The sequence below is a fragment of the Cebus imitator genome, unplaced genomic scaffold (assembly GCF_001604975.1).
Source record: "Cebus imitator isolate Cc_AM_T3 unplaced genomic scaffold, Cebus_imitator-1.0 Scaffold34, whole genome shotgun sequence".
NCBI lineage: Eukaryota > Metazoa > Chordata > Mammalia > Primates > Cebidae > Cebus > Cebus imitator.
Genome location: NW_016107349.1, coordinates 8,965,812 through 8,977,868, shown reverse-complemented (window position 1 = coordinate 8,977,868; position 12,057 = coordinate 8,965,812). Strand labels below are relative to the sequence as shown.

Here is a 12,057-nt window from a genome sequence, read left to right as displayed (position 1 = left end):
TACATAGAAAAGTACTTGGTAAACGTTTTTGTGTCTGTATATGGGACTGTAATAATTTTTACTGACAGGAATGACAACTGTATTTGAGATTTTAACTATTTATTTATCAGCCTGGTTCATTATATCAGACTAAGTTGCTGCTCTACTTGAGATCCTTAGTGACAGATATGTTAGATCAGAATTCTGCTTAACCTCTGGCTGTCTGACCATTTCTAGGAGACTGCCATACACTGAAATCATGGAAACCCTCTCCCACAATCCCCAAAACAGGCAAAAAAAAAAAAAAAAAGCCTATTGTTTTAAGCAACATGCATACATTTCATCCAAAGCATCTTTCTACAAGTGTTTTGCTGTCATGTCTGTCCTTGAGAATTACTGCTATTTTTCCACCTGTGCTTTCTTCTGGAAGTTTTATAATTTTAGTTCCTACTTTGAGGTTTATGATCCATTTCTAATTTTTATACGTGGCATGAGGTGTAAGGCTCAAGGTTCATTTTTTCCCCCAAATGGATCTCTGGTTGTTCTAACACTCGTTTCTCCCTCTTTGCACTGTCTTGGTAACCTTGTCAGAAATCAGTTGGCCACATGTGTGTGAGTCTATTTCCGAATTCTGCTCTGTTCCATTGGTCTATGTGTCTAGACTTAACGCCAGTACCGCAGTGTCTTGATTCCTGTAACTTTATAGGAAGTCTTGAAATCAGATAAGATAAATTAGGTAATATCAACTGTAGACATTATTCCTTATAGAGAATTCATCAGCTGCGTAAGACATGATAATTCACTGCATACCACATCATAACAGTTCCATGATTTTAAGACACTGCCTCAGATAAGGTGGTCTGTTAGTAGAAATCAGGCCAATCATCAGGAATGGCAGGAGTTACTGATCTGGGTCTGCCTGCTCTCACAATTAATTAGGGTAAGTAACGGGGGAGATTATGGAACACTGGACAGTAATCGTAGAACCGACTTAGACGAGAGTTTCCATTCTGTCACACATCCCACCTTTTGTAAGACCTAGAAACAAAGGCCTTACACAAAGCGGGAAAATAAATGGCAAAAATTATTAGCAAGAGGTGCAGAATGCCCAAGGAATTGGCAGTCTGTAAAATTACCCCATATTCAAGAGTGGACGTTCGTCCTACGTGATGTTTGATTAAAGATTTGAAAACATGTTCTTAGACACCTAAAAATTATGTAAGTAAAAAGTATGTATGACAATGTGTTTTATGAAAAGCATTTACTCTACCTATATAATACTGGCTTTCACACCTAATGTCCAAAGTGGTTTTCATTTTTGAATGCATACTTTTCTAGAGGCTTTTCAGTGGTCTTTGTTTGAAAAAGCACTATTTATCCACCTTGCTGCTATCTGAGACTGTGCCAAGGAATACATGGGCACAGCCAGGGCTCTGAGGAGCCTTGAACCCATGATGGCAGACAGGGTCTTGGGAGAACAGCGTTCAGAGAGGGAAACAGAGATCCAGAGACCTGCACAGAGTCATGCAAGGAGAACTCAGATTAAAGCTCACCCGTGTTCTGTGATGCTCCCCTGGACCCTCAGATGCAGGGAGGATTTTTGGTAGATGTAGCAGAAGACAGAATAGTAGCTTGAACCCAATGAAACTGCTGTTTGGGAGGTCAGAAAAGGTGACATCAGGGATTCCCTGCAGCTCTCCTCTTAGGTAACCCTCAGACAAAGTTAGATTGGTGTCGAGATCCTTGGAGTTTGTATGGAGAATGGACAAGATCTCATAGTCTCTGGTGAAAGCAGGGGCTTAGAGTTGCTTGAGGGATGTGTGTGTTTAGGAGAAGGTGGAATGAGGAGAGATTTTTCAGGAGATTTGCTTGAGAGGGATACCCCGGGGAGGGGCCTTTTCTCAGGCCACGAAAATCCCCTTGGGGATGAACTGTGTGGTGGGTGCTGAAGTAGCTTGTAAGATTGGCTTTTATAAGAGACAGCTTGGTCATATTTTCCCTTTGTTGGATTAAGGACAAATGGGAAGGTGTTCTCAGCTTCTGACTATGTGGAGAAGCGTGGGGAGATGCTTTTGTTTGGTGACCTGGTGTCTGTCCTACAGTGCTGGGGTTTTTGAGATGTTGCTAGGGTCTGACGCAAGGTAAAACGTTATGTTTAATAAATGTGAGAAAACAGTGTCTGAAGCCTACTTTTGAAGACTTTTTTTTTTTTTCAACCTAGGGATCAATCCTTTGGTTGTGAACTACTAGTCTGATTTTTACTTACCAGATTATCTGTCTGTCTGTCTTACTCTCTGTGTATCTTTCTGTCTCTCTTTCCTCATGTGTGTGTGTGCAGGTGTGTCTGTGTAGGTGTCTGTGTGTGACTGTGTCTGTGTGTACTTGTGTATGTATGCCTGTATGTGCGGGCATGCCCACGTGTGTGTGTGTGTGTGCACCTGTGACTGTGTGTGTGTTCATGTCTGTGTGTGTGCACATGTATCTTTGTGTGTATCTTTGTGTGCGTGTCTGTGCATGTGTGCACACATTTGTGTCTCTGTGTGTGTGCACACACATATGTGTGTTTCTCTCTGTCTCTGCTCCGCGCATGTTCTCTGCTCTCTTGTCTCTCTCTCTCTCTCTCTCTTTCTCTCTCTGTCTCTCTCTCTCTTTCTCATTGGTCTATCCAGAATTTCTGACTTAGAATGGAAGTCTTCACAGTTGAATTCACAGGTGCTGTCTCTCTCCCTTTTGCTTTTTCAGTTCCTCCAGGAGTGATCCAAAACGGGGCGCGAGTCCTGAGCCGAGGCCTGTTTCCTGGCGTGCGGCCGCTGCCCATCACTCCCATTGGGGTGACGGCGGCCATGAGGTAAGCGGGGAGTGTGCTGGGCAGAGCCAGCCTGGGGGTGGGAAGGGCAGCGTTCTGTCCACGGGTCCTCTTCTGGAGATGGAAAGGTAATGCTTTGAACTAGTGACAGCAATAAACCTGGTTCAGGTGCTCAGAAATATGAAAGTAACCCCAAGAGCTCCCAATCCAAATGCCACCACCTCTGTCTCGGGCCTCCAGATGACCCTGGTCTCTTTACAGATGAGGAGATGGGAGCAAGTTAAATTAAGTTTTTTATTCTAAGAAAGCAGAGTAACAGGTGGGTAGAAGGAAATGGAAGTCAAGATGTTCATTGGATTTTAGGCTAACGGGTCTAGCGCTAGACCCAGCCCTGTCCCTCCCCTGTCCTGTGACTCTGGGCTGGTGTCCAACCTCCGTGGGCCTCAGTCCCCTCATCTGCGAAACTCCTGCCTCCTACCAGGGGAAAACCAGGGGTTGCAGGGAAAACCAAATGCAAAATCACATGCGAGGTGAGTTTTGGTACGTGGTCTGTAAATAGCAGGTGGCATCATTCCCCTGTGAGGTCAGCTGCCAAAACCCATGAACCCTTCCTTGGGATATTTCTCTCCTCCATGCTCTCCATCTCTGCTGCCAGCCCCGGATCAGGGTCCACTGCCAGCTGGGACCCTCACAGGCACCATTGCTGGAGCCTCTTCCCATCCACCAGCTGCTTCTCCGCCCACCCCTGCCCATCTGTCCACCACTGTCAGACCAGTTTCCTAACACAGAGCCCCGCCAGTCATCTGCAGAAGCACCTTCTATGACTGCCCCTGCATCACCCTGACATTCCCCCCAGTCCTTCCTTCTCCTCGAGCCAAATGTGTTCCCCAAATATGCCCAGTATCGGCCCGTCTTATTCATACAGTTTTCTCGGTGTAGATGCCCCTCACCCTTATCTGCACGGCAGCGCGTCCTTCAAGACCTGGCGCAAAGTTGATCCCTTCCCAACACTTTTTTGAATATGGTCTGGGAGCCAGCATCAGAGAAACTTCCCTTTGCCGTGAACCCATTAGCCCTAGGCTCTAGTCACTTCAGTGAGTGACCCTGTGTGGTAGCAGTTTCTCTGTGTGTCCCTTTCTGTCCCGGGTGCTTTGTTTCCTGAGGATGAGGGCTAGGTCTCACCCAGTTGGCTGATGCCTCATCACTATTGCAGGTGCCAGGCCCTGGTTGCTTGTTTAGAAAAAGCCTGTCCCACTGAGCTGTAACCCCTGAAGGTACCATCCCTCTCCTTCTGCATTTACGGATCAAGTTTGCAACTAAAGACCATTTTGCTTTCATAGTGTCTTATGTCCCAAAGGAAATTGGCCCAGAAAGTCTGTTTAGCTGGGCCTGAGAGAGAAGCAAGGTCAGACTCCCCTGCCGTGTGCAGCTGCTCCATGAACTTCTTTTAACTCCTCCTGCTGTTATCAGGACCAAGTTGCATCATCTTGAGAGCAGACCAAAGGCTATAGCTTCTGATAAGGCAGGAAGTGGTTAGCAATTAGGATCATAACCGATCATAAAACCATTTATTTCTACTAATCTGACTGGGGAATATTTTCCAAAACTACATGGGTAGGATCTTTCTCCTGTACCTCTTCAGCATCTTCCTTGGCTACTCTTAGGTCAGTCATTCTTGAGTTCCTAAGTGGTAAGCCTCTTCCCATGCAGCCAAAATGCCGATGCTCTTGCCTCACGTTTCTGAAAAAGACACATTCTGTTTTTCATTCTTTCTTGAAAGCTTTCCCATCTTGCCTCATAGTTTACCTTTTTGGTTGAGACTAGGAGACTGTAGGCTATTTTTGCTTGGAGCAACAATGTATTTTTATTAGCAGATTCTAAATATAGACTTACAGTTTATCCTCTTGACCCCCCCTTTTTTTTAGTGCCTTCAAGAGTAGTTTTCATTATGGGACCAGCCACGCCTTGTAGAAGGGCATGGAAAAGCCAGGCAGAAGGCTGACCTTCCACAGGAGCTGCCCTCGTTTTCATTCTTACTCATGGCATTTGTTATGACAAAGTTGACTGGTTAGTACCCCCTTGAGGTGTTTCTCAACTACTGATGGTTTCTTTCTGGTTAGAAAACAAGGTGTTGCAGCAGGAGCCAGTGCCCTTTCCCCGCCACCCTCTCAGTCTCTCTATGGCACCCCCTGGTGGCAGAGCCTCACAGTCTTGTTTCTGTTGAAAGTTGCTACTCAGCTAGTCCAGTGAGGGCCTCGGCTGGGCTCCTTCCAAAGTAAAAGAAAACAAAACAGCCTCTGAGCCAACTTGTGTATCAGATAGGTCCAGTAGGGAGACAGAAACCACACCAGGTATTTGAACAGAGAGATTTTAATGCCTTTCTGTTAACCAGTGCTGGGTGTGGTAGCTCATGCCTGTAATCTCAGCACTTTGGGGGGCTGAGGGGGGAGGATCACTTGAGGCCAGGAGTTCAAGACCAGCCTGAGCAACATAGGGAGACCCCAGCTCTACAAAGTTTTAAAAATTAGCTGAGGCCGGGCACAGTGGCTCACGCCTGTAATCCCAACATTTGGGAGGCCGAGGCGGGTGGATCACCTGAGGTCAGGAGCTTGAGACCAGCCTGGGCAACATGGTGAAGCCCTATCTCTATTTAAAAAAAAAAAAAATTACCTGGTTGTGGTGGCACACACCTGTGGTCCTAGCTACTCGGGAGGCTGAGGTGGGAGGATCCCTTGAGCCTGGGAGGTCAAGACTGCAGTGAGCCGAGATTGCTCCACTGCACTCCAGCCTGGGCAACAGAGTGAGATCATGTAAAAATGAAAATGATTAAAAAGAAAACAAATCTATGAACCAAGTAGGAAGTTACTAACCAGGTAACTGAAAGGGTAAAGAGAACTCAGGGTGTCATAGACAGAGTAATTGCAGGAGGCAGCTAACCACCTCTAGGGCTGAGGAAACAAAGGGAAGAGGTTGGAATGATCGCCCCATGAAGCTGAAACTCACCTTTGCACGGAGGCGGGGGCTCGGAGGCAGACCTCGAAGGAAGCAGCCTCTGATGGTGCTGGTGGCCGCTAATGGAATATAGTTCTGCAAGCGCTGGAAAAACTCAAACTGGGTTTGGCAACTACAAGAATGAATGCTGCTGCTGAGGTGCAGAGGCATTGCTGGGATGGTGCAGGAAGAAGAAACAGGCAGGAGCCAGTTCCATCTTTCTCCACCACCCTCTTGGTCTCTCTATGGCACCCCCTGGTGGCAGAGCCTCACTTGGAGCCCAGCTGTAAGGTCCAGCCCCAGCCCCAGCCCCAGCCCCAGCCCCAGCGTGGGAAGCTGAGTTGAAGGGTGGGTTTGAGCCTGAGTGGCAATAGCTTTATAATGGCACAGCTCGCTTCATGTCTGTCCACTACAAAAGCGTGTAGAGTCCAATTAGAGAGTGACTTTCCTGAGCATCATTACGAGTTTTTAGCGAAATCATTTTGGTGAAATGTGCAGCAGTTACATTTGCATAAATAGACATAATCAGTAAAGAGGCCGGGCACGGTGGCTCACGCCTGTAATCCCAACACTTTGGGAGGTAAAGGAGGGCGGATCACCTGAGGTCAGGAGTTCAAGACCAGCCTGTTCAACATGTTGAAACACCATCTCTACTAAAAATACAAAAATTAGCTGGTCATGGTGGTATGTGCCTGTAGTCCCAGCTACTCAAGAGGATGAGATGGAAGAATCGCCTGAACCCCCAGGAGGTGGAGGTTGCAGTGAGCCGAAATTGTGCCATTGCACTCCAGCCTGGGTGACAGAGAGTGACTCAGTCCATCCCCCCCCCCCAAAATAGAGATAACCAGTAAAGAACCCCATTGTGCGTTAACAGTTGGTTGTCCAAATACCAATTCTGAACTTGCCCCCATCAGTTTTAAGGGAAATTAGGGGAAGCGGGGTAGTAAGCTCTAGAACATTAGGGGCACTTGCTTGTAATGTCTTTGCCCACTTTTTGTAGGGCAAGTAGTAGACACTGCTTTTGGAAAGAAGGAACACGAACATAGCTATGGAGGCATTTGCCTAATCAGTGTCTGTAAAACCCATTAAGAAGTAAGTGCTTGAGGGGAAAAATCTTGCTTTGAATTTTCACATTCATCATACTTTTAACATTTTTTAAATTTGGCCACATGTCAGTGGAACCTAAACTCAGCCAAGGCTGAAAGGAAAGCAGTCCAGTAGAGACAAGAACAACACAGAATGTTATCTCCCAGATGGCGTGGCAATGCCCACGTGTTCTGTGTGTGCTCAGATGTTTACAGGGATTGCTGCCCCAGTCTTTTCAGCTGGGGCCCAGGGCAGGCAGGAGAGTCATTAGCACCCACTAAAGACCAGTTTCCTACTCTCCTTTGTGTGACAGGTTTTCCTTGTGAGCCTAAGCGACTTCTCCTTAAGTGAAAATATTTGTCTTTCAGGGATTTTTTTTTTCCTCCACTGAGTGGCAAAGGCCATGTTTGTTTGTCTTAACTCTGAAACTGTTATTGACATAGATGAAGTGTTACTTTTATTAGCTGCTCATTACACGGCTTCTATTTGCTGGGTTCCTTTGCATATAATTATGATGTGAAATCTCCTTGTAAGAGTATCTGTCAATAATGTAATTGACTTTACGGTGTTGACTTTTTACTCAATAACCTCCAAGATTGGCCCATCCTTAGACATTGGAAACCTGCTTATTTTTAAATTTGCCTGGGCGTTGAGTCCTCAAGACACATCATCCTCATAATAACTACCCACACATCTTAAAGTTTTATGCCTGTGTCTTCGGCTGCTTTCCCAGGGAAATCCCTTGCAGAGATTGCATTGAATGGAATACATGATTATAGCCCTGGAAGAGCTGTTGCTAGCCTTCGTGGGAAGGAGGAGTCCCAGGCTTCTTACATTCACAGCATCGTGGGCTGCCCCTCACTCCATGTTGGGCCACAGCAACCCCCCTGGATCTCGGCCACCTTGCTTTTAACCCTTAGGGCTCATTTTGATCCCTACGTGACTAGTCAAGTGGCAGAAAAAAAATGTCCAGGGCTTGCAAGAGGATTGGGAGAAAGCTGATGGAAGGCCTGTTTTATAGCAACTGAGCCAACAAAATATGCACATGAACTCAGGAACCACATTTCCTGGGTCCATGTCCTGCAGCTATGTGACCTCGAGCAAGTACCCATGGGCTTCTCAAGAGGAAACCTGTGTCTGCCTCATGCATTATTAGGATTAATACACAGCTATGTGCCTGGCGTGTAGGCAGCATTATGTAGGTGTTCGATAAATTAGGAACATGGAAAGCCTCATGGATTCGCCTAGCCTGTCTCCCACAGACCTTCCGGGTTTCCTTCCTGAGCACTGGAACCTTAGGAGAAGGCTTAGATTGAACTCATGCTACCTTCAGTACAGTGTACCTTTGTTGGCAAAGCCATTGGCTTTGAAGAGTGCTGGCCATAATCTGGACTACAAGTCTTGGCCACCCCACTTGTCATCAAATTACACGAGAGTTCATGCAATCACCATCTAAGGCTGCTTCATTTCATTTGGATCTCCAACAGCCTTAAGTGACAACTGCACTTCCCATGGAACGTGAAGCAAGTCAGGCATTAATGGTCTTACTATAGTAGAGAGCATTAATTCTTACGGTCATGTCAAAATAGAATCATCAGGAAAACTCATCTCAGCCTAAGCTCTGCTCTGGGTCAATTGCCTTGTCTCCTCCCTTGAGAAGATGTTTGGATCAGGAGTTTAGGAGGGTGGCAACCTTCGGTATTAAGATAGGGTTGTAGTCCAATTATGTCTCTTGAGGGTAAATTGGCTGCTGATCTGTTCTAGTGTTGTATTTTGCTCTGTATTTAAAGACCAAGCACCTGTTTGCCTTTGTCTTTGAAATCATGGTCTTTGAAGGCAATTACAAAACTCAGTATTAGATTTTGCTTTGTAGTGGGGGGAGAGGAGAAAATACAAAAGAGCTATGTTTAAGGGAAAAGGGGAAAAAGAATCCCAGGTCACACGCAGCATGCACTGAATTCCTTCCTGGGCCACTTTTTCCACAAGCATAGTGTTTGCTTTGGGATATTCTGGTCCAGAAATTTAAAGAACGACCAGCAAACTGTGAAATTTGATCAACATTCTAGAGGTGCTCCTCATATTTCATATCAATGACATGGGTTAATGCCTTTGAAAGTACTGGTGGCTCTTTTTCATGTTGTATAGAAAAATCCTCCAAACTCCCAATGATTGTGGACTGTTTTAAATGCAAAACAATCCATGGAGGAGAGTTTTAGGATCACTCCTATTTGTGTTCTGTGATCTCTTGCAAAAAGGAAATCATGTTTACCTCAGTGGTTTACGGGAGCAGTTTGCAGCTCATGGGAGGAAACTGTGGTCCCCCTGGAGATTGCTACTGAGTTAGAACTCTTAGAGTTGTTGATCCTGGATGCTTCCAGGAAGGGCCAACCACCGGGTCCCTGGACATCCTTCACCTTTTCTGCCATGCATCTGCCAGATTGCAGAATTCGAGGACTGATGGAAGGGATCTTAAACCTCACCTTGATTTTATACCGAGGCACAGGTAGAATCAGACAGGATTTTGTGGAAAAGGTAGGGAAGAACTGTAAACAACAAGTTAAATCAGTTGAATTAATGACCTAAATGGCATCTCTCTCCTAGGTAGAATTTGATACCTGGTGAGCAGTATTTCATGCAACTTGTGTTAAATGATTCTCTTCATGCTCCTTAGTATTTCCTATCATTCTTTGTAGTGTTCATCTTCTTTATAGTTTGAGGGGGCTTTCTCTCTCTCTCTCTTTCTCTCTCTCTCTCTCTCTGTCTCTCCCCCCCCCCACCTCTATTTGAGACAGAGGTCTTTCTCTGTCACCCATGCCAGAGTGTAGTGGCACAGTCACAGCTGACTACAGCCTTGCCCTCCCAGGCTCAAGTGATCTTCCCACCTCTCAGCCTCCCAAGTAGTTGGGACTATAGGAACTCACTGCTGCTCCTGTCTAATTTTTCTATTTTTTGTAGAGAAGGCACCTTGCCATGTTGCCCAGGCTGGTCTTGAACTCCTAGGCTCAAACAATCCACACACCTCAGCCTCCCAAAGTGCTAGGATTACAGGTGTGAGCCACAGTGCCGAGCTGAGTTTTTTTAAATAATTAGAATGATACTATGTCCTTTTTAACTTTTTAAAAAACTCATAGGTTTATTTGTTTTATATAGCTGTAATTGAGTCATTTTCACTGCTATATAATACTCCATTATGTGACTGTACCATCATTTTTTAAAAAAAGACATTTGGATCATTTACAAACAGTGCTGCTGTGGAAATTCTTGTACATGTCTTCAGATTCAAGATGTCTAGGAGTGAAATTGTTGGTTTATAGGGCATGTACATGCTCAGCTTTACAAGGTAATACCACATTGTTTTGTAAAGTGCTTTATCCAGTTACACTGCCACCAGCAGAGTGTGATAGTCCCTAGTCCTCCCCATCTTCACACACATTTAGAGTTGTCATGCTTTGTCATTTCAACCAATCTAGTAGGTACGTAATGGTATCTCATTGTAGTTTAATTTGTATTCCCTTGTTACTAAAGATGTTGCACAGTTTTTCATATATTTAATGGACTCTTTGATTGTTATTTTATGGATTTCCTGTTTAAAATTTTGCTCATTTTTCTACTGGGTTCTTTTCTTCCTTCTCTTCATAGGAGTTCTTGATATAGTCTACATATCAGTCTGGCATTCATTATGTATGCTGCAGATTTTCTAAGTTTGTGGATGGATGGTCTTTTCACTCTCCTTCAATTTCCATTCTTATTAATCACATTTATCAATCCTTATTTATTTTTTTTTTTTTTGAGACAAAGTCTCACTCTGTCATCCAGACTAGAGTGCAGTGGTGCAATCTCGGCTCACTGCAGCCTCTGCCTCTAAGGTTCAAGAGATTCTCATGCCTCAACCTCCCAAGTAGCTGGGATTAACAGGCATGCACCAGCTAATTTTTGTAATTTTGGTGGAGACAGGGTTTCGCCATGTTGGCCAGGCTAGTCTTGAACTCCTGATCTCAGGTGATCCATCCATCTCGGCCTCCCAAAGTGCTGGGATTACAGGGGTGAGCCACCGCACCCAGCCCTATCAATACTTTTTATGAAATCTGCATCTTAAAAATTTATCTCCCTACTCTGTGGTCATATAGTCTTCTATAGTTTTTTTTTTTAAAGATTTTTTCTAAAAATCTTTTAAAAGATTTCAAGTTTTTTTGGTTTCACATTTAAGTCTTACTATTTGAGTCTGTAATCCATCTGGAGTTTATGGTGTGAGACAGAGATACATTTCAATATTTTTTCAAATAGTAATCAGTTATCCCAGCATCACTTATTAAGTAGCCCCTCTTTTTCCCACTGATATGAAGTGCTAGCTCTGATATATGTCAGGTTTCTTTATATTTGTGGGTTTATTTTGGGGGCTCTTGGTCCTATTTCATATTTTCCTGTACCATGGCAATACCACAGTGTCTGAATTATTATACCTTTGTAAGTCTTAAGTCTGGGAGCACATGTTCTCTCACCTTGTTGTTTTTAAAGTGTCTTTGCTGTTCTTGGCTCTTCGCAGTCGCATATAAATGTTTTAATCAGCTTGATACATTGCAAGTGGGGTGCAAACAAGAAAAACAAAGAAAAGACATCCTATTATGATTTCTGACTAGAATTGTATTGAATCTGTAGGTCAGTTTGGTGGGGATTAATACTCCTATATTGAAAGCCAGGTGCAGTGGTGTGCATCTGTAGTCCCAGCTACTCAGGAGGCTGAGGCGAGAGGATTGCTTAAGCCCAGGAGTTTGAGGCCAGCCTGAATATGCTGAGGCTCTAACTCCTAAAACAACAACAAACAGCTCCTTTTTGCATCTTTCAATCCATGAGCATCTATAGTTGTCCATTTATTTAAATCCTCAGTGCCTCTCATTATACCTTTATGATTTTTTCCCTGAAGTTCTTTTCAATTAGATTTATTTTACCTAGTCTAGATTCTTTTTCATGCTGTTATAAATTTTACAAATTAATATGATATATTTTCTAAATGCTGCTAATATATGGAAGTGCAATTTATTTCACATTATTGATTTTTTTTCTAACAACCTTGCTAAAAATAAACTGCATTAGTAATTCTTTTTTATTTATTTTTATTTTTTTTAAAAGCATATCAGCTATCATTAGTGTTAGTGTATTTTATGTGTGGTCCAAGACAATTCTTTTTTTTTTTTTTT

General features: G+C 44.1%; 1 protein-coding gene across 6 annotated transcripts in view; it reads left to right on the top strand.

Annotated features, from left to right (window-relative positions):
- FOXN3 (forkhead box N3) overlaps nt 1–12,057 on the top strand; it is a 485,408-nt gene that overhangs the window by 456,969 nt on the left and 16,382 nt on the right. For all 6 annotated transcript variants that reach the window (XM_017524545.2, XM_017524549.2, XM_017524548.2 and 3 more), the window contains one exon: nt 2,722–2,827. In XM_017524545.2, the coding sequence (XP_017380034.1) occupies nt 2,722–2,827 (106 nt within the window). The remainder of the gene's footprint in view (nt 1–2,721; nt 2,828–12,057) is intronic.